Source organism: Paroedura picta, chromosome 8, assembly GCF_049243985.1.
Source record: "Paroedura picta isolate Pp20150507F chromosome 8, Ppicta_v3.0, whole genome shotgun sequence".
Taxonomy (NCBI): Eukaryota; Metazoa; Chordata; class Lepidosauria; order Squamata; family Gekkonidae; genus Paroedura; species Paroedura picta.
The window spans coordinates 45,772,329-45,793,420 of NC_135376.1; the positions used below are offsets into that span (position 1 = coordinate 45,772,329).

Genomic DNA, 21,092 nt, shown 5'->3' on the forward strand with positions numbered 1-21,092 from the left:
AAGCAGATACTGGAGCACTAGAAATATTCACAAGTGTCATAGTGCTGCAAATAATGAGGCAGGATATTAATATACAGACTTATGGGTGCTTCAAAATCTTGGATGTCTTGCTTATTGAACAGTTTCTTATAACATCGGGGGGGGGGGGAATTGATACTTCCTGGTGTGTAGACCATACTGATTTCAGATGGGACATCTGTTTTGCCACAAAGTAGAATTTTTTGCTTTCAGCACAGTTTACAACTAACTCCCTGAAGGTTCTTTATGCCCCTTGATGCAAAATAATTGGAGAGCTATGTAATAAGACTTGTTCTCTCTACACCCTGGCCTAGTCTTCAGCAGTAATGTTGAACAAAATTCCAAATCATACAAAATCCACCCCCACCTCTGTGTTCTATTAATTCAGGGTTTTTTTTTTCCTAATTACAGAATTTGGCTTTTTGCATAATATGCTCCTGACTCTAAAAAAATTTTCCCCTCATAAGCTCTTAGAATATTTTTTAAACTTGGTGATCATTTGCACAAAGCTGAAACTTCAAAATTCCTTGTCAGTCTAGCTTAATTTCTTAACACCTTCTACTGCCTCCAGTATTGTCAGTAAAAAAATCACTTTGAGCCCAAAAGGTGCAAACGTAAGCAAGAAGTCTCATTTGTTAGCACTAAGCTTCTGTTTGTATATTAGTTACCGTGGCAGTGTCTCTGATGTGTTACACTCGTGCTAACGCTGTATGTGATCAAAGGCTTGCAGCAACAGCTTCACCTCCTCTAGAATAATGGCTGCCAAAAGCATCTGCAACTCTTTGTGAAAATAATTCTATGGCAAATCCCTTCCAGGATGGGACCAAAGTAAATGGTTCAGTTGTGTACAGAAAAACCCAGGCTGGGTCAAACGAATAACTTATCCAGCACAATGTACTGTTTCTCATAGTGACCATATATGAATGCAGCAGAAAGAGTAGTTATGTGGTCAGTTCACTCCCAGGATTTGTTAGTTCATGATACAGTAGAAGTTTTGTTGAAGTGGGAACATCTTCTGATGCACCCTAGGGATGAACTGCAATAGTTGCTACAGATGTGACATTGTATCTCCCCGCACTCTGCTCATCCCTTCTGGTACTTGGATTGCACTGATCACACCCTGAGTCCTTACCTTCTCAGTCGCATGCTCTGACAGTGGCAGCGGTGGTGCTGGTGGCGCAGGCTTAGATGTTTCTGGCAGCAGGCTCAATGCAAGCACAGACAAGTCCTCTGGCGGAGGCAGCAGCAGAGCTGTGGACATGATAATGGCATTGTAACCCATTAAAGTCCCTCTCCTAAACTCTGCCCTCCTTAGGCTCCCCCCCCCCATCTCCAGGTACTCCCCAACCAGGAGCTGGCAACTCTAAAAGTGGTGGTGGTGGGGGGTGTACCTGAGCAGGCTCAGTCATACAAGGTTTGGTGTTGCTTTCTTATGTTAAGGGGCTCACTTACATGACTTATCTGCATTGCTTTTCTTCACTAGTCCCTGCTTATGATTCATTTGGACTAGTCTGCTGCTTCCCCACATGAATTTCAACACTGGATCTTGACATGAAAAAGAAGCTCAAACGCTTCCTCCATCTTGGGGATTTTTACACTCACACATTGCTCCCTATCCCACACGAAGGCATTTACTTTTAATTGTGTGACAATACCAAATCCTAATTCTTTCTTGTAATAAATGAGCTCATATTTCACTATTCCCTCTGTTATATTTGATGTTTCCACATACATCTTCCACAACAATCCGATTCTCACAACTTTTTAATCTAACATTCATGGGGAGTGAGGTTGCCAATCAACCCGTCATGCCAGTTGCTGAAGCTTATCACTCTGTTCTGGTTTCTACCCTGAGGAATCTATAGCAACCAAGCCCCATCCCATTGGGCACATCATGGCATCCACTCCTATTTCCCCAAAGCCACAGTGGCTGCAGTCAACAGTCAGATAAGCAGGCCAGCTGCCTGGAAGCCCCTGCAGAGCTCAAGGCAGGCTAGGGGGGAAGGAAGTGTCTAAGGATGGCATCAGCACCGGAAGATCCACAATGACCAGAGGCATCAAGATGGCTGTTTGGAGAGACAGGACATGTGCAAGCCCAAAGTCACAGGGATATGGTGGTTGAGAGGAAGGACCTTGGCTTCTGGGTGATGCTGGTTAACTGAGCATTCTGGATTATCATGAGCCAGCTAGCAAAAAAAATTATGTTAAGAATTTATTTTTATTTATTTAGATTTTTATACCACCCTTCCCTACTGCTCTGGGCAGTTTACAGAAAACATTTTGGAACATTTACATGGAACAGTATCGAGATCAATATAACACTATAACAACAATAACATACCAACTAGAACAGTATTTCAACAACAGTAACTTTGAGTTGGACAACGTATAGCTAATACATTCTACAAAACTGACCCTTCTGCTCCCTAAAGATTAACAAAATCTTATTTTAGTTGAGTAGATTCACTTGATCTGATAACTGAAAGCCTCATTTCACAGACATATACATGCACAGAGACCCACAGAATGGTGAATTTGTAAATAATATTATTCACAACTCCTAATTTGTCTAAACTTCAGTGAGGGGTACCTTCTAAACAGCAGTTCATTACGTTGCAGGTTTTCAGAACTGTCTCTGTTCTCAAATTTCTGCATATTGAATGAACCCTTTGCCAAAGAAGTAGGCTTCTCTCTCTCCCTCCTTGTCACCCTTCAGTATCCTACATCAGGGGTAGTCAACCTGTGGTCCTCCAGATGTCCATGGACTACAATTCCCATGAGCCCCTGCCAGCAGCTGGCAGGGGCTCATGTGAATTGTAGTCCATGGACATCTGGAGGACCACAGGTTGACTACCCCTGATGTAGGGGACCAAAAGGGCAGTCTTACATCTGCTAATGCAGATGTTTAGATCAGAACCGCACCAGTTGTTTTCAAAAGAGAATCCCTCAAGTACCCTGGCCCTGAGTCATTTAGGTTTTTACAGTCAAAGTAGCAGTAAAAGTAAATGGACTAAAACTGGTATTAGAGTCTCCATGATAAACTTTGAATTACAATGTTTCGAACCATATTTTGAACTAACTGCATTTCTGAATGTTCCTTAAAGGAAAAGCCACATAAGAATGTTACAGTGATCAAGTCTGAGTGTTTTAAAGTAATGTATGATTGTGGTGAGGATTATGGTCACAAATATATATATAAGTTTGTTTGTTTTTTCTACTGTATACCTGTTATAGGTCTCTTCTAAACTGAAGAGTCCCTAGAATTATGTCCCTTTGTTATATAAATAAGTTCTGTGTTTCTAATAAATTATAACTCCTTCCCCCCTCAAATTTCTGTATACATTCCTGATTATTCAGGAGCATTTTTTCCTGTCCTTTGGGGTTTTTTTCTATGAGGTTTAGCATAGTCAGCTAGTACTTTTGTATCTACTTTTAAAATTTAGCTAATCAAAATTATTCAAATATCTAACTGATAATACAGCTTCACTGTTGTCTGAATGTGATTACATGTATGGACATTGGTTGTTAGGAAAGACATTCCTTTATGGTTGCACAAGTAGTTGCTTGCCATATAGCAGGGCTTCCCAATTCTCATAGGAGCAGCTGTTCCCACTGCATTGGAAATGGCTTTTGAATCTCCCAAGAGTTATCAAGCTATGTGCATTAAGGGAAGGGTGAGGAGCATCATTGTGCACATGGATCTTACTGCCAGGGCCTCTAATTGCAATTGTAACTTTAATCTGCCATCTTGTTGCTTACTTTTGCTCTTACGGTCTTCTCTTAATTGTATGGTTTACATAGCCCACTATTTCTTCCTGTCAGTTTGAAAAACTGATTATTTCTGCCTACTTTCTTCCTATTTTTCAGCTAATAATAATAATAACAATAATGAGTAAAAGTCTTTGGTGAATGTAGTTTGATGCAGCTCATTAAAAGTCCAGTCACCTTGAGAATATCCTTATTTGCATGGCATGCCCTCAGAATTCTCTTATGTTTTTTTAAAGAATGAATTCCATTTATATTTCTCCTAAAATATGTTTAATTACTCCATTTTAAATTATGGTTTCTGTCCAAGGCTGCATTCCTATATTGTGTTGAACCAATATTAAGCTGTTACATCTACAAACACAATTTGTTGCATGGATGCCTCACTCTTTCTCTCCCCCCCCCCCCCCCCGAGGTTTGGGAGCATGAACTCCCACTAGCACGGGCACCTGTATTCATGTAATGAGTAACTGGAGTTGTGTTTTTTTAAGGATTGCTTTAAACCATGATTGCTTCAATACACTCTGCACAAAAAGGAAGGGACCTTGAAGAGGGATATATACACTACCCCAGCAACAAGCTGAGTTCATGCGGTATCAGCTAAATGTAACATCTGAATGTCTGTGTCACACTGAAATAATGTTTTCTGACATGCAATTTCTAGAATTGCCCCTGAAATTAAGTTTCTTTCCAGCAAGAAAATTATGATGGACATTCTTTTAAAAGAATAACTCAAGATTTCGTGGCATGAAGGGTAATACCAACATGTGTAACAGGCTTGAGGAAGGGATGTAGTGTGACCTATGGTACACCTTTCTCAAATCTTGTGTAATTAATCGTAAATGCTGGAAATGACAAAGGCATCCTACAGCAGACTCCTTTAGTCTTTACTTGAACAGATTAAGGCAACTGACTTTACATGTTCTACAACACCCTATTCCAGTTAGGAGGTGAACAATTTATGATTTCATTACAAACGAGTAATGTCCTAAATGAAATGCTGAGGGATGTTATGGGATCTGTTGGTTGTTTGATCCCATAATATGACTTCTGTACATTCTAAACGTGAAAGATTATTTCCACACCTGACCATTCCTTAGCAAAAGGAGAAAAGCTCACTCAAGCTTGTTCCTTCTTGTTTCAGTTCTTTCTTAGATTATTGGTTGCAGAAGTTCTCTAACAGTGAATGGTTTTTATCTGCTATTTCACATAGCGGGTCATCGCCCTTTGTCAAAAGCCAACTTCCTTGTGAGGAATGGCCGTAACCTACCATGTTAAATGTCGTGTTGAAGCTCTTGTCCTTCAGTGGATCTGCTCCAGAATAGATACCCTGTGAGTAGGTCTCAGGAATGGGAAAGCTTGATCCCTTCTTCTCCTGAGTAGACCTTTGAATGGAAGATGCAAAAGCTTTTCCAGAGTCTCTCCAGACAGCAGAAGAAATAGTGCAGAAATACTATCTTTTAAAAGGGGTTCTCACTTTCCCAAAATGTGAGAAAAGCTAGAAGTAGAGCCCTAATGAGACACTACCAGTGTAAGAAGTAGTCTGTTCCAACTTGTCCTTAGATACATCTGGAGAAAAGAGCAAAGTATTCACACCTGAATGCACTTCCTCACTAGAAAGTTTTACTGTCCAGTCAATTCTTTCTATTACCAGTTTTTTTGTGGTCATACATAGAATGTTGTCCCAAGGAATTCCTTGTTTCATGGCATTATCTCCCTTGAAACGTCCAGTGCCTTTGAGGTAATCAGCAGTGACTCACTGAGACTAGTCAGAAATTGTAAGTTAGACATGTCAGTCATACTGTCATTTCCTTTTAAGTCTATTCAGAGACAAAGTTTCAGCCTTCGTGTTATTTGTCCTTGTAAAGTGTAGCACCTTCATTATAAACAAGAATGTTGAGACGCATACAAAAAGCTACCATAATCAATGGAAGGTTGATTCACATTCCTACCCACTGCTCCTGCAGCTCAAGCAAAATGCTCTTAAAACACGTCTTCTCTGTAAGCTTAAAAAAATCCTTTCTAACCCCTTGCCCTCATGTTTCCTTATGTACTGTATCTGTTTTAAACAGTCATCTCTTGTAAGTCAGGGAATCTGTCCCTTTTACTTTTTTCCTATGAAGTTATTCTGGTTGGGGACAGGGGAAGAAAGACTGTCAGTTGCTAGTGCTAAGACTGGATTTTTAAGCTGGAAGAAGTTCACATTATAAAAGCACATCTAATTTGGAATGCCATGAAGTCTTTATTGTATTTCACAGTCAGAGTAGTTCAGCAGTGGAATAGGCTGCCTAAGGAGGTGGTGAGCTCCCCCTCACTGGCAGTCTTCAAGCAAAGGCTGGATACACACTTTTCTTGGATGCTTTAGGATGCTTAGCGCCGATCCTGCGTTGAGCAGGGGGTTGGACTAGATGGCCTGTATGGCCCCTTCCAACTCTATGATTCTATGATTCTATTTCTCTTCAGAAGAAACCTATGGGCTGGGTCACTAGTCTTGCCATTTTACAGATGGGGAAATTAAGGCCGAGTCCCAAGAGCACACAAATGCATTCATGGCAGATCCAGGAGTAACATTTTTTTGGATCTGAGACAATTGCTTTGTCTACTTGACTGCAGCAACCATCAACTTGAGTTAGGAAAGTCTGAGAGCTCAGGTTCATTCTGGTAGAGAAGTTACACAGACAGATTGGAAACAGCAGTAAAATTATAGCATCCTGTTGCCGAGCAGTTGGCTACTGTAAGGACTTGTACATAGAACTGGAAGACTTCTCTTTACAGGAAATGGTTGTTTAAAGTAGTGATGATCACAAAATCTGATTCGAGTGAATTTCACAATTAAATATTAGTCCTACCCCATCAGACTGCTTTGCGGATTGAGACCAAGTTCATGGGAGATTCAGTGAGCTATCCAAGAAGGGTATTTATGTAATTGTTGAACATGGCTGGGGAGGGGACAGTCTTTCAAACCCAGTAAGTACATACATCTGCAATCCTTAGCTTCTGGAATCCCAGGAAAAGTGAAAAGCATATCTGTCATAGAAAGAAAATATAACTAGAAACCCTTTCAAAACTAAACACTGAAACACACTATGTATGTTTGGTTTCCCTGGTATATAGGCCTGATATGGAAGAGGTTTCTCTTTTTCATTTTCATGTTGCAGAAGTACATGTGCACATTTGCATTTTAGAAACAGACCCTCCCAAAAAAGCCCCTTCAAAATTTATTCTCTTGCATGCTGAAAATCATAATGAATTTTGTTGTTTTTGTTATTTTTTCAACATAGTTCTAGGTTTGAAGAGTTCTGGGGTTTTTGTTGTGTTTATGTCATAATACATAATCCCCAATTTGAGAATCAGGGCTGAAGAAGCATGCAAACATCATACTTCTTCTTAGTTTGTGGTCTTCAAGGAAACTTGTTGCTCCAACAGTCAGTGGAAGATTGCTGGAGCGAAAACTCCAGGCTTAGTTTAAAATTTGGATCTAGGTGGTACATTAAAGATAGTTAATCAGAATGATTATGAGACTGAGATCAAGCACCTAGTGAAAACATAGTTTAATTAAATGATTAATTAATGGTTGCCTGAATACATACTGGTCCACTAGCTGTGACTAATCAGGTTTGTCAAACCAGAGCACTTTCCACACACGTCAGATAACACACCTCCAATGCACTTTAGAAGTACTTCTAAAGCACATTGTAACTACATTATCCAGTGTGTGCAATATTGACAGAGGCAGACTGTAATTTGACTGACCCATCTGCATGTTAAATCATGTTTTTACAGAAAAATTAATTGAGCCTGCATTTAGTATTAAATTTAACGTTTTTATAAATACAGCATGGAAACAAAAATTTAGCAGATTTAATGAGAGGAAATTTATAGAAAGAAAGTAACATACAAGTATTGCAGACCAGGAAATATGTTGCAGTTTTACAAATGAGAAGAGAAAATTAAAATCAGACCTTTCAAAGAGGGCAGGACAAGCGAGCTGGTTTTGGACCAAGCTTGGGGCAACAAAACGGAAACATAAAGGTCATGGCAACAATGGTTGCGCTTTGAGAAGAGCATTTTTTTCTGTCACTCTATATTCAGGAGTGACTGGAGTCACAAGTACAAAAAGAAAGCTCACTAAACCCATAAGAATGTAAGACTTTCCACTTTGAGTCAAAACTCCTGTAAATGCTAAGGAGAAAGACCTGTATGCAATTCCGTAGTGTCAATATCTGGTCACTAGTTTTGAACAAATTTCAGGGTCCCTTGATTTACACACTCTTTATTATTCATTTGCTACCTGTGTTGTGCACAGCATATATAACAAATCTGGAAATTCACATAGCTGGAACTACTTTGTTGAGGTCATACCCCAAAAGAAAGTCCTACAATGAAAATGTGTTTCTTGAATTGCTGAAGGTGGAGCACACTTCTAAGCTGCTGTGTGTTTGTGTTCTGCAAACAGTCTTCATAAAAGACAGAACCATGTCCCAGCAAGAGAAACCAGTTACAGCAGGCTTGTGGGGTGGGAAATGTTTGCACAATGCTGCCAGAACTATGGAAATGTGGCATTTCAAAAGCCTCATAGCAAGTGCCATCTGATACTACAGAGCCTCTTTACTACCTTAGTTCCTGCTGAAAGATTTTTCTGGGAGGAAAGGTGCTCCTGGAGGTGGATTTTGAATGTGTGCAGAGGAATTTCACTAGGCCTCTCTATATTAAAGACTTTACCTATTGTTGTATTAAGGATAAATTTTTCTTAAGGGAATACATCAGCTCCTATTTCTAGTTTTCATACCCTGTCCTTCATGTTAATAAGAATTCTTAAATATTCACAAAAGAGGTATTTAGCTCAAGTTGAAAAAGTTCTACTTTTAAAGTTATTCACCAGACCCCGCCCTTCCCTGGGGGCTTATAGATCTCAGAAAAAATTAAACCAGGCATCTAGAGCAATGATAGCTTGTGTTGTTGTTTTGCTGTTTGCATCACCTTTATTATGAGTTGCATGTAATTTCTGGTAGAATGGACCACCATTGCAGGAACTTTATTTAAAACATTTCTATGCTAATTTTTGCACAGTTCACAGTTTCAAAGGACAAGTGATATTTCAAACATTACAACAGCATTTTAATACAAAAAAAGTATTTTAAAACAATTCAATAACACAGAGACACACAAACAGGAAGGAGGGCTAACAAGAGTTAATGAGGGAAGCTCCAGCAAGACAACAATAGAGGAAGTCAAATGAATCTTCCTAGTAAGGAGTTCCAAAGTTTTGGTGTCATGATCAAGAAGGCCCATTTTTGCCAGTGCTGCTGGCAGGGGATCGTGGGAATTGTAGTCCATGGACATCTGGAGAGCCATGGTTTGGCCACCCCTGGCCTATACTATCTAATAATTAAAGGCTATGGTATAGGAATTCAAGGGGATAGCAATGGATCTAGGGCTTGTGTTGTTTTGGCTAAATACTCTTTGTTTATTTAATCAGTCTGATCATAATCAGATCAGAAGTCTGGTTTAAACTTCAGACAAATGCAGGTGCACCTTTGTGCAGTAGTGAGTTAACAAAATTCTATGAAGATCAAGTTGCTCACCGTATTTGGTAGAAGAGATGTTTACAGGCTACTAACAGCCACTCCCCTTTCTCCTGTCTGATTTCAAAAAAACTAAGCATCTCCTTTCTCCTCCTGCCTGCCTTTAAACAAAATATATATCTCCCCACAATTCTTTGCTTCTCTTCCCTTTGAATCAAATCTTTTCATTTTTGACCTGGGAAGATAAGTGATGATGCAACTAGATTCACTTATAATTGTATTTTGACAGTACTAAAGGAGGAAGCAAAGCAACTTCCAAGGCCTTTGTGAATTGCTGGATGAAAAACACAGTACAGTCTCTTCTCTGTGTACTAGGAAGGAGTCTGTTGCTTAGCAATTAGTAAAGCTTGGAGTGTAAAAGAATAAAACTACTGTCTCTCTTTTGCAGATCCTGCTGACTGAAGAATTTGTGGAAAGAATGCTAGAAGACCTAGAAGATCTGAATTCTCCAGAGGAAGTAAGCCTGCTTAACTCAACTCTTAATGTCAAGGGGGATTCTCTGTATATTTGGTGGCCTAATTTACTGGCTTGATGACCTGGTTTCTTCCGTATAAATATAGGACTCACTGTTCTTTGCCATTGTAGTTTCCTGAAAACTCTTTGTATGGTAGTAACCCCAGGATTATTTGGCCAGAACAACTGGGGTTGGCAGGGACTGGAGGATGTTTTCTCTGAAGAAATCTTTACTCACCATTTACTTAGCAGCTGACATCTTCTAACTAATCCCAGTGGTGTGTTCCCCTTGGTCCCTGTGGAATGTAGACAAAGATTTTCACATTCACTAATGACATCATTTGTAGCTTTGCAATGAAGCAAATTTGCTTATTCAATAAATGCTTGTGTTACTGTGCAAGGCTCTGTTGACCGTATGACCACTCTGCATGACTCTTAGCGATTTTTCAAGTGTGTATGCCTAAGATTATTCTACCTGATATTCAGTCATGTGTTACAAAAACAATGTTAATATTTACAGCTTCTGTACACACAAAATATATTTCTTCATCTGCTAGGAGAACAGCCTTTTCTATCCCACTTTCAGAGTCTTACTGCTTTAATCCTGTTTAGTGCCTCAGTTAAGTGTGGTCCCTGAATTAGAATACCACGTTAGCATGCAAGCTAAAGTAGTGGCCTTTCTATTAAATAATAAATATTCAGTTAAATATACTTGTATCTTACTAAATAGAGGCAATGTTGGTCTCTACCCTTCAGATCATTTTTATGAACCCACGGCTACTGTATGTCATTAGAATACCTATGTCTCTTAATCTGAATCTGAAATCTGATATATAAAATCATGATAATGTAAGAATAAACCTGCTGGGTCAGGCAAAGGTCCACCTAGTCCAGAATCCTGTGTCAAGGAGTGGCCAGCTAGATACCACCAAGAGACCAGGAAGCAGAGCATGATAACAGTATTATTCCTTGACATACAAAGTTTACTGTCTCCCTTTGAAATGTGGAAATTCCATTTGACAGATATGGGTGATTGCCATTGATAGCCCTCTCATCCAAGAGTTGGTCTAAATCTGCTGGTCTTAATGTTGGTCTTAATGCAATCTGTCTGTATCCATCATTTATGGCTGCAAATTGTGCCTTTCACAAAGAAATACTTTCTTGCATCTACCCTGAATTGATTAATTTCTTTGATCCAGACTTCTAAGAATGTTGGTCTGTTTTCTCAGCGCCATGCCCAACTTTGTATATTTCTGTCATGTCTTCGCCATTCCAATCCATCTTTCTTCTAAAAAGTCCTCAATATCTTAACCTTTCTCCATACTGAAGGTGTTTGAATCCCTTGATCATTTTTCAGCACTTTCCCAGCAATATGTCTCCCATTGTGGGATGGAACAGCTGAATTAGTATGCAGTTGTGCCATAGATTTATGTGAAGACATTATGAAGTTGGAAAGTGTTTTTCCTGGTTGGTAGCTGCCAGTTTAGATCTCATTACTGTATAGGTGGAATATTGCCTTTGTGTCAGCCATTTACTTACATGAAATCTCATTTGTTGTTTCCTTGCTCACCCATAGCTTAACTAAATGTCATATACTCCAAGTTTACCAGAGACTAGCAGTTCTACTGTAGCTGCTAGTTTCTGATGGCAACTTTTGAGCAAACATGCACTGCACAGGAGGAAGAATTTCTACCTTCTCCCCTGAGCTGTTTTCAGTAGCTGAAAAACTATAGGAGAAGGGGGGGGACTCTTATTTCCTCTGTGGATATTTCATCTCCTGAAAACAGGACAGAAGAGAAAGCCAGAATTCCTGCCATGCAGCAATCCAATACAAATCTTGCACTGCTTTGTGTTTACACATGAGTTGCCACCAGGAACTAGCAGCTGCATTTGTAATGTCCAGTCAGGCTCCCATTTTGGAGAGATGTGCTTGGGTTTTTGCCATCATAAATTGTTTGTTCTTTAGCAAACTTGTCTATTCCATACCACTTTAAGTTGTATACCAACAAGAGCACAAAATCCAAATAATGTGACCCTGATCACCTATTCCTATGTTTGATTAAAGTCTCAAAAAATACAAAGAATGGTTGTGCTTCCTTTTGCAAAATCATATTGAATCTTCCTCACCAAGGCATATTCTTTTATATGATAAATATTTCTAGTTTTAATTGGGCTTTCCACCAATTGATCTTAGAATGTTAGACTACAAAGTATGAAATTTTATGTCCCCACCACAGAACCATTTAAATCTGTAATACATTGGATGTGTTCTAGTCCTTTGTTAAAGATGCTGATTTTATTGACATTATACATTTTTGTTGGAATCTCAACAGTTTCACTTTGGGAACTCTTGGGTATATTCTACCCAGATCTGATGTCTTGTTTATTTTTAGCTTGGTGTAGTGGTTAGGAGTGTGGACTTCTAATCTGGTGGCTGGGTTTGATTCCCCGCTCCCCCGCATGCACTATAAAAGCACTAATAAAGCTGTTCTGACCGAGCAGTTATATCAGGGCTCTCTCAGCCTCACCTACCTCAGAGGGTGTCTGTTGTGGGGAGAGGAAAGGGATAGTGATTGTAAACCGCTTTGAGACTCTGGTAGAGAAAAGCAGCATACAAGAACAAACGCTTCTTCTTATCAACTAGCATTAGAACTAGTTACTATCTTAGTTCAGTCATCCTCCCTAGAAAAGTAATTTATTGCATCTGTTCCACAGGGAAAACCAATGCCATCTTCTCTGCTACCCCTTTGTCCTCAACCATTGTACTTCTTTATCTTGTAATGGTTTAGCCACCTCCCTGACTAGCTTCCTAAACCTTTGTCTCTGCTGTCTTAACTGCATGTGGAATTCTTGTGCTGTGGTCCCTAAATACCTTGTCTTACTGCTTTTTGAAATGAGCCAACTTGCCCTTAAGGAAGCACCATTGTTCCTAAAAAATAAAGAGTTGCCCTAAGCCTTGTTGCTAAAAGGAAAATTTAATTTAGAGATTCTTCTGCCCTCATCATATGATCTGTACAAGCCAAAAGGGGGTTAGGTGAGGCAAGAAAGGGCTTAATAGGACAAAGATTGGCTGTGTAGGAGAAAACCAAAAATAGAAATAATAATTGGTTATGTAATTTTCTTATTTGCATGTTAAAGGAGCTATATGGAGTAGTATTCTTCTGTTTGCTTTCTATGTGCTAGGTTATTATAAGATGTATCAACTAACAGTTTTCATTGCCTTATAGTTCAAACTTCCAAAGGAGTACAGCTGGCCTGAAAAGAAACTGAAAGTCTCCATCTTACCTGATGCTGTATTTGACAACCCACTCCATTAAAGATGACTGCCGCCCAGAAGCATCAACTTACTGTATGCTGCCCGGTGACTCATGGGAAAATTGAAGCAGTGAAAGCTCTTCCTACAAATACGAGGATGTTGCTCCATAACCACTGCAGACAGAGGAGGAGTTACTCAATAGCAGAGTCCAGCCAGAACTGAATCCTGGTATATGGCTTTCTCCTTTTCATCATGGCTGAACTCTGAACACTCTGCATACAAACGAGTATATATGAGTGAGAGAAGTATTTAACTATAAATAATAGTGATAAGAATTCTTCCCCTCTGTTAGCTGGCTCCAGAATTCCCTGCTGCCTTAGCTCAGGGTTTATGTGCCTCATCTACCTTTAGCCACACATTTTTCAGGTATAAACATACAGTCCACTGGCTTAGATGTGTTTTCCACTGCTCAAAAATCCATTTTTCTCTAAGTATCTCCTGAACAGAATTCTTTATTCATTGAGAATTCTTATTGCTCCACCCAGGGTATGGCATTTCACCACATGCATTTGAACTGAAGAAATACTGCAGTGACACTTGGTATGCTTTAAATTGTGGGAAGCAGTCTGTGCTTTTGTGTCTCAGGCATTGTTTGCCACATTACTGCAAACAAAGGTACTCGCATTCCATGCTAATGCATAAATATGTGTGAATTCTGGAGAAGGTGTTGGGCTCTGCATTGGACTAAATTGGAGGACATGAAATGTTTTTCTGTTTTTTTAAAGCACCAAATTGTCATTGAACGTTTCTCTTGATTTCTCCCTCCCTCTGCTTCCAGTTTCTCTGCTTGTTCTACTTCTCTTGATGTTGATTAATCTGCTATGATGTCATAGAGGTGCTTGCCAATTTTACTCAGGTAACTATTTTAGTATCTGAGCTGAGGCCTGTGGGCATCTTGCTTAAAATTTGCGTACCTCTATTTGCTTTGCTTGGAGAAGATAGGTCATGGTTCAGCTGTTGGGAGCATTATTAGGGAAGAATGCCTTGCAGTCCAAATTGTGCATATTTACTGGGAAGCATGTTCAATTGCATTCAGTGGTGCTTACTGTTAGGTATATGTGCAAGGAAGTCATTACATTAAGCCCATCTCTCAACTGGCCATGGACAAAGGGCCCCCCAAAGTTCTCTTTACCAGTAAAGTAAAAATTATATTTAGTGAGCCACACACATACACACACTCATGAATCATGGCAGAAAGCTTTCATATATAATGTGTAAATGGCTTGTTAGGCTCATATGCAGTCTTGATGTAGGCATTTATTCTATTACTACTTCTTCTCTGAAATTTGTGTACACCAGCTTAGTGTAGTGGTTAGGAGTGCGGACTTCTAATCTGGAGAGCTAGGCTTGATTCCCAGCTCCCCCACGTGCAGCCATCTGGGTGACCTTGGGCTCTCCACAGCTCTGATAAAGCTGTTCTGACTGAACAGGAATATCAGGGCTCTCTCAGCCTCACCCACCTCACAGGGTGTCTGTTGTGGGGAGAGGAAAGGGAAGGAGATTGTAACCCACTTTGAGACTTCTTCTGGTAGAGAAAAGTGGCATATAAGAACCCAACTCTTCTTCTTCCTCTAAAGTTCCACCAAACAATCTCATTGCAGAGAAATAAGAAATTATCCATGAATGAAGAGATGCCTGGAAGCCTATTGCTTCATCACCTTTGGCAACATGAAGCCTTTATAGAGCACATACTTGTGCTGAAGTTGTAGTGTTTCATTTTTCATTCACATATGTGGGGAGCCATATGTTTTATTTTAATGGTTCAGACTGTTCTCAAATATATGTGCAAACACAGATGATAATTTTCAATTACTGCCTAGTTTGGGAGCGGAGAGTCCAGTGCTTCTGAAATGCAGACTTCACCATTGTGCCTATGGAGAGCTGGACTAAACTTCCTAGAGGAGAAAGAACCGCGTCCTTAACTCTCTGTCCTAATCCCACCCAAAAAGAAAAGGAAAAAAAGATAGCAAGAACAAGAATACATCCAAACAAGGGATTCATTTTGGGAAAGGAAATACAGTGATCGTTTTCTTAAAGAAGGAAAGCCACATGGAAATTGACTATCATTCCAAATAACTTGTTCTCTTGGCAAGCTGTTTTTGTTTTCTGTAGGAATTTTGTCTTGAGAGGGGAGCAGTGCAGAAAAAAATTCCGTGCTGGCTTTCCTGGTTGAAAGCTATGAGTCAAAGTGGCTGCTTTGCGGACTTTGCTTTTAAGAACTGTGGACTTGTTCCTAGTCACATGTTTAGTTGTCTTACTCTGAAGTGAACAGCCTGGGGGAAGAGTTGGCCAAAATAAGTTTTTTTGTTTTTTGTTTCTAACTTATAGGAAAACCTCCATAATGAGAATTAGCATTCATTCTCCTGCAAGGAACCATGTGGTTGACAGATGACAATTTTGGAACAGACAATGGCTAATATATGGCCTTTGGGCATTTTATAGCTTCGAAGGGACTATTACATTGCCCAGGGGTTTCCCTGGGAAACCTTAGGACCCTGGCTTTTGATTTAAAATAAAGGAAGGTTTGGGATGGTACACTAGCATGCTTAATAGATATTTCATAGAAAGAAGGACTGGATGTCACTGGTTTAGATTGTTATGTGTTTGGAGCTGATGAAGCTGCCATACTGTAGTGGGCCCAATCCAGATTCTGCATTAATGCAAACAGAGTTAATTCAGGCTGGAGTATTGTATTGTTCAAGCAAGCCAAACCAAGTGTCATGGTAGAATCTCACAGAGATTTAAAAAACAAAACAAACCTTAGCAATCATTTGAAATGCTGTTGCTTGCACGTTATTGCCAGGGATCTTACACATGGTCTGCACAAAGACAATCTCCTCAACCCAGCTTTCACAAGCAGCAGCTAAAAGCTGTGTTAGTCTGAAGCAGCAGGATAAGGTTTTAGTCCACTGACACCTTTTAGACAACAAAGTTTGGTTCAAGGTGTGAGCTTTTGTGTACATGTACCCTTAGAAGTCTGCTTGCACATGAAAGGTTACACCTTGGATAAAACTTTGTTGGTCCTAAAGGTGATCCTGGACTGAAACTTCGTTCTTGTCTTAATCGTCCAACTTGGAACTGCATTCTCACATTATTGCATGCTCCTCCACAAACCTCTGATTTACAAAATTGTTGTTATGCCAAGGAGATTTTTGGGTTAGAGTCCTGCTCCTCAACAACTGTCTGCCTATGTGTGGAAGGAACATTCAGTTGTGTGAATCTCTTGGAATTGTTTCCGAAGACTATCCAACCGGAGCTTGGGAGCCTGTACAGCTGCTTGGAAACCTTGTTCCTGAGTGGCATGCTTCCATTCATCCCTCTGCATGGTTGACCCTTTCATCACCTCTCTCTAATGACAGAGGAAAGACCTAAGAGATTTTCTGTCCAAGAAATGAAATACGTGACATCTGAGGCCAAATCAGTTTTTCTGCCAGATCCATGAGCTACCGTATAATGCTAAACTTAATTATAGAATTCTTGTGTATTTCTTGAAAAGGGTCCTGTCATTTGCACCTGATACATTTGCTACAAAAGTTGGTTGGATTTTATGTTCCACCATAACATGCTTAATGTTTAGTGCTGCATAAGTATTCCTTTGTGGAGGAAAATAATTGACCTTGCAGTATCATTATTTAAACTTTAAAAATGATTGTTTGGTATGACTTAAAGAAAGAACATTCCAATTTCATATCTGCTATTAACTACCCACAAATCATGTCTTGGCAAATCAAAGGGAAAGTGCCTTGATGTCTGTTTGTTTAATCAGTAACCGTTTATGGCAGTTTTTGCTGGGAGTTCTTCTTGTTAGCTCCCCAGAAGACTGAATAGAATGGGCTAGGTCTTACCAACTGATTATATACCAGTAGCTTTTCTTGGGCAAATGCTCAGACACCGTGGATAGCAAGCGGTGTTGGCCATGTTTTCCCCAAGAGTTGAAGGAAGAGTTTGCTTAACACTCCTGTTCTCCACCTACTAGTCACTGAAGTGGTTTGCAGGAAACTGGAACTCTGACTGCTCTTCAGTTGGTTTGCACCTGCTGCTTAATCTCTTCAGCACCTGGAGCTGTAAACACCCTTCCTGCCTAGCTGCGACAATTATTAACTTTCAATGCAGCTGTTGCACCAGGCATGTACCAGGACAGTAAAAAAACTAGCCACCAAAGTCGGTGGTAACAAAAGGCCCATTCTGAAGGGTTTGCTATCTAGTGTGAGGCAGACAGAGAGTATAATATGAAGGAGCAGTAAACGTTTGTGTGAGAATGCTGGTCAGGTGAAGTGCAAGGTATATGTAGAGAAACCACCCCCCCCCCCCCCATGCTAAGAGCTCCAGGAACATTCCTCTATATCCAACCGTGGCACTGGAATTCCGTGGCACTGGAATTCCGGGAGAATTTAGATGTACATCAAAATGAGAGCTTCTCTCATATGCTATCTTCTCCAAAGGATCAAACTTGGGCCAAATAAGGTCCTCCAGTTTGAAGCAGAAAAGGTTCTTCAGAGCACTGATTATTTGGTTGCCCATGATCTCACATAGCTCTCGTCCCTTCCAGACTAGTTTTCTGCAGTCCCACCAACAAGTAATTGGGTGTGTGTGTGTTAAAAATCAAATACCATACTGATACATAAATGCACACTTAATTGTCTGTTCACTGTTAATATTCTACATAGATACCATAAACCTCTGCAGAGTGTTTTGTTCTGCACTCCCAGCCGCCGCACCCCACCCCACTTTGTTTTGCAGACCTGGAATTGGAAGGCACATGAAAGCATGGGCCTCACATCTGCAAAGATGTCAGTGAAGTCCAGGGGTGCAGCAGAAGTGGCTTCACCTCTCCCACTCTATTCTTTCGACAACAGGAGGAAAGCTGTAAACTGCTTTTAAAAGCTCCTTTATACATGATTCATAAGCATAAAAGTACAGGAAGTAAGGGTGAGGGGGCAAATGTATTTGCAGAAATGTGTTTAATGCCTTGTGACAAAAAATGTGTTAATGTTTAACTTTGCTCTCCCCCATTTACCACCATTGTAATTTATAGGGAAAAGTAAGAATACTTTTGTATGTTGGCAATCCTGCCTTATTGTGGTGTTTCCTTTACCCAACTTTACTTGTCCCGCTTTGGTGGGTATCCCAAATGAGACTGCAGCCAACTCGAGTTTTAAAAGGATCCGTAGGCTGACCAGTCTCTCCGACAATTAACCCATGGACATTATGCATTTTGCTGCTGCGTCTTTTCAGATACAAAAAAGCAATTCTTCTCAAATTGCTTATGGGCCATAAGCTCATAATAAGTGATGCATTAACTTCGTAGTATCATTCCAGGGCTGTCATAAAGGGGCATCTTTCCTATTTCCAGCCAGCTGGCTAATAAGGAGGTTGGGAAAGTATTTTGAAAAAAAAGGAGAAGAAGAGTTAGTTCTTATATGCCGCTTTTTTCTACCTGAAAGAGGCTCAAAGCAGCTTACAGTCGCCTTCCCTTTCCTCTCCCCACAACAGACACCCTGTGAGGTGGGTGAGGCTGAGAGAGCCCAGATATCACTGCTCGGTCAGAACAGTTTTATCAGTGCCGTGGCAAGCCCAAGGTCACCCAGCTGGCTCCATGTGGGGGGAGTGCAGAATTGAACCCGGTATGCCAGATTAGAAGTCCGCACTCCTAACCACTACACCAAACTGGCTCTCCACCTCTTTAAAAACCATCTCCACCTCTCTGTGAATCACTGCTGAAATTGGAAGTGTCTGATAGCAAAATAACATAATTCTCAATAACAGTATGTGGAGTGAATGCCTTTTAATTTCAGAAGATAGATTTTTGAAAGTCCAAGTGTAAGAATATGTTTGCCAGCTGATCTTGTTTTGTAAGCACTTTCTTCATTCCCTCCTCTTTGTTGTTGCCCTTGCTGTTTCCCTAGTGAAGGTGGAAATCAACATGGCTACTCTAGTCTTCCCTGGGGTGGTGATGGCAAAGGTCTGCACTGCTGCTCTACATAACACAGGGATGACAGTATCTTTTTACAGTGTAGGCCGTGCAGTAAGCAAGGACGACCACTAACATTTTCTAAACCTAAACATTTCAAGGAAATGCAGAGGTGTGCCTTATAGGGGCAGCTGTCTCTGGCTTAAGCAGCATATCCTTTAAAATATGTCCCTTCACTGCTTAGTGAAGTCTCAGTGCTGGATAAAGACTTAAGCTACCTTAGCGAAACCAAACCTTTTAAAGTGATCAAATAAATGAGTTAATTCAAAAGATCATGTGCTCTTACCATTTGACACCTGCATTTCCTAGAGTGGCAATTTAAGTTTCAACAGCACCAAAATGCCATTGTGAAGAAACACCTCGAATTTGTGAGCCTCATGACCTATCCTGAAGCCCCTATCCTGTGCTGGACCTGGACCTTTTATGCACTGGAGGTTTCATGCTGAGCTGTAGGCTGGAGTTTTAGTTGTGGCAGGTTGCCCCACCTCTTCCTGCACTCACATGGGGGAGCATTTGGCCCAGTGCACCTCATCCACCCCCGATTTGTGTTCCTGCATGGAAGCTGGGGCAGTGAAGTTCCCAGTGCATAAACAGTCCTGGAAGAGAGCTGGAAAGTATAGAAAATCCAAACATTGGTGCAGGTAGAAATGGTAAATGACAGTTTTAATAGGAATAAATTGATGTAATGCCACACTCCAAATGGAAGAATAACCTTATTTTCTTGAAACAGTTTTATCTCCATAGGAACCCATTGTGTTTAAGCGGGGAGGGGGGTATTAACTGCTTTTATTTTATTTTTTGTGGGATAGAGCTCTCTTGTTGGTCGTTTCTACAATTCTATATTTTGGATGACTGTAGTGCTAGAGAACTTTGAATGGAGTTCTGTTGGGGGGTTGCTAACCCTTTGACCTTCTCAACTTTTACTTCTGACTGCTGAGGCTGCTTGGAAAAGCCTCAGCTAAGGTGAACCTTTTTGTAGTTCATCTCTGTGTACGTGTGTTGTTGTCCCTTTGCAAAAACATTAAGGACTCTGCGGCCAATGGTCTGAAAAAGGCTTACTGTGGCTGCAGTGAGATTTTCAGTACTTTGTTAGTAATGCCTTTTTTCTACCAAAAACAATGGAAACCTAATCTAGCAAAGGTTTCAAAAATATTTTATATTCGTTTCTAATGTATATTCTTACATTATCACAGTGCTGGTATGTTCACCTGCACAAAGCTACTTTTTGTAATATTTTTGTGAATCACTAAGCTCCCCACCCCCCCTCTGTGTACTCAAGGTGTATTAAACTTGTTTGCATAATTGTTTTGTGTGCATTTTTTTTGATTGCCGAAGTGATAAAGATGGCTTTATTCTTTCATTCTTGTGTGATTTGCTTGCTCCAACCTTCTTTTCAAGCTTCAGCCAGGGTAGGGGTTCATTTTTTGTGTGCACATACAACAGAAGAGTCCCCCCCCCACACACACACACACTTTTGCTTATCAACAGTCCTCTGAAGTGGTCTGTTCTCCTCTACACTGTGTGACCTGGCTCGGGAAAACGGGTTGTATTTATTAATGTTGATTTCCATTGTACTCTTAAAAGCCCAAGTTCTTTATCATCTTTATCTTCACAATGACCCTCTGAGATAAGCTGCAATTAATATTTTATGAGACTATATACAGCTGTAAGGTTTTTTAAAAATCCATTTTCTTTGGAGCACTTTGAAGCAGCTAATAATAAAAATATAGAAAAATTACAATTATTTTTTTTAAATAACAAAAACAAATTATTAAATCAAGTGCCAACAACTCACTGGGAAAGAACAGTTGTTCCAAATGATCAGGAGTCCAGGGTAAGAAGAAATTTCTGGAGAAACCTGAGCTTATGAACAGGCTTGTATAGGGAGAGGTGGTTCTTCAGGGCATGTGAGTCCCACTGTAAGAAGGACACCAGCACTAGGAACAGAGCCTGAAAACAAATAGAACTGAATGTAGTTGTGCAA

General features: G+C 40.2%; 1 protein-coding gene across 2 annotated transcripts in view; it reads left to right on the top strand.

Moving 5' to 3' along the window:
- SUFU (SUFU negative regulator of hedgehog signaling) overlaps nucleotides 1-20,410 on the top strand; it is a 72,718-nt gene extending 52,308 nt beyond the window's left edge. For both annotated transcript variants that reach the window (XM_077349556.1, XM_077349555.1), the window contains exons 11-12: nucleotides 9,757-9,825; nucleotides 13,049-20,410. In XM_077349556.1, the coding sequence (XP_077205671.1) occupies nucleotides 9,757-9,825; nucleotides 13,049-13,138 (159 nt within the window). In that variant the 3' untranslated portion in view covers nucleotides 13,139-20,410. The remainder of the gene's footprint in view (nucleotides 1-9,756; nucleotides 9,826-13,048) is intronic.
- Nucleotides 20,411-21,092: the final 682 nt, after the last annotated feature.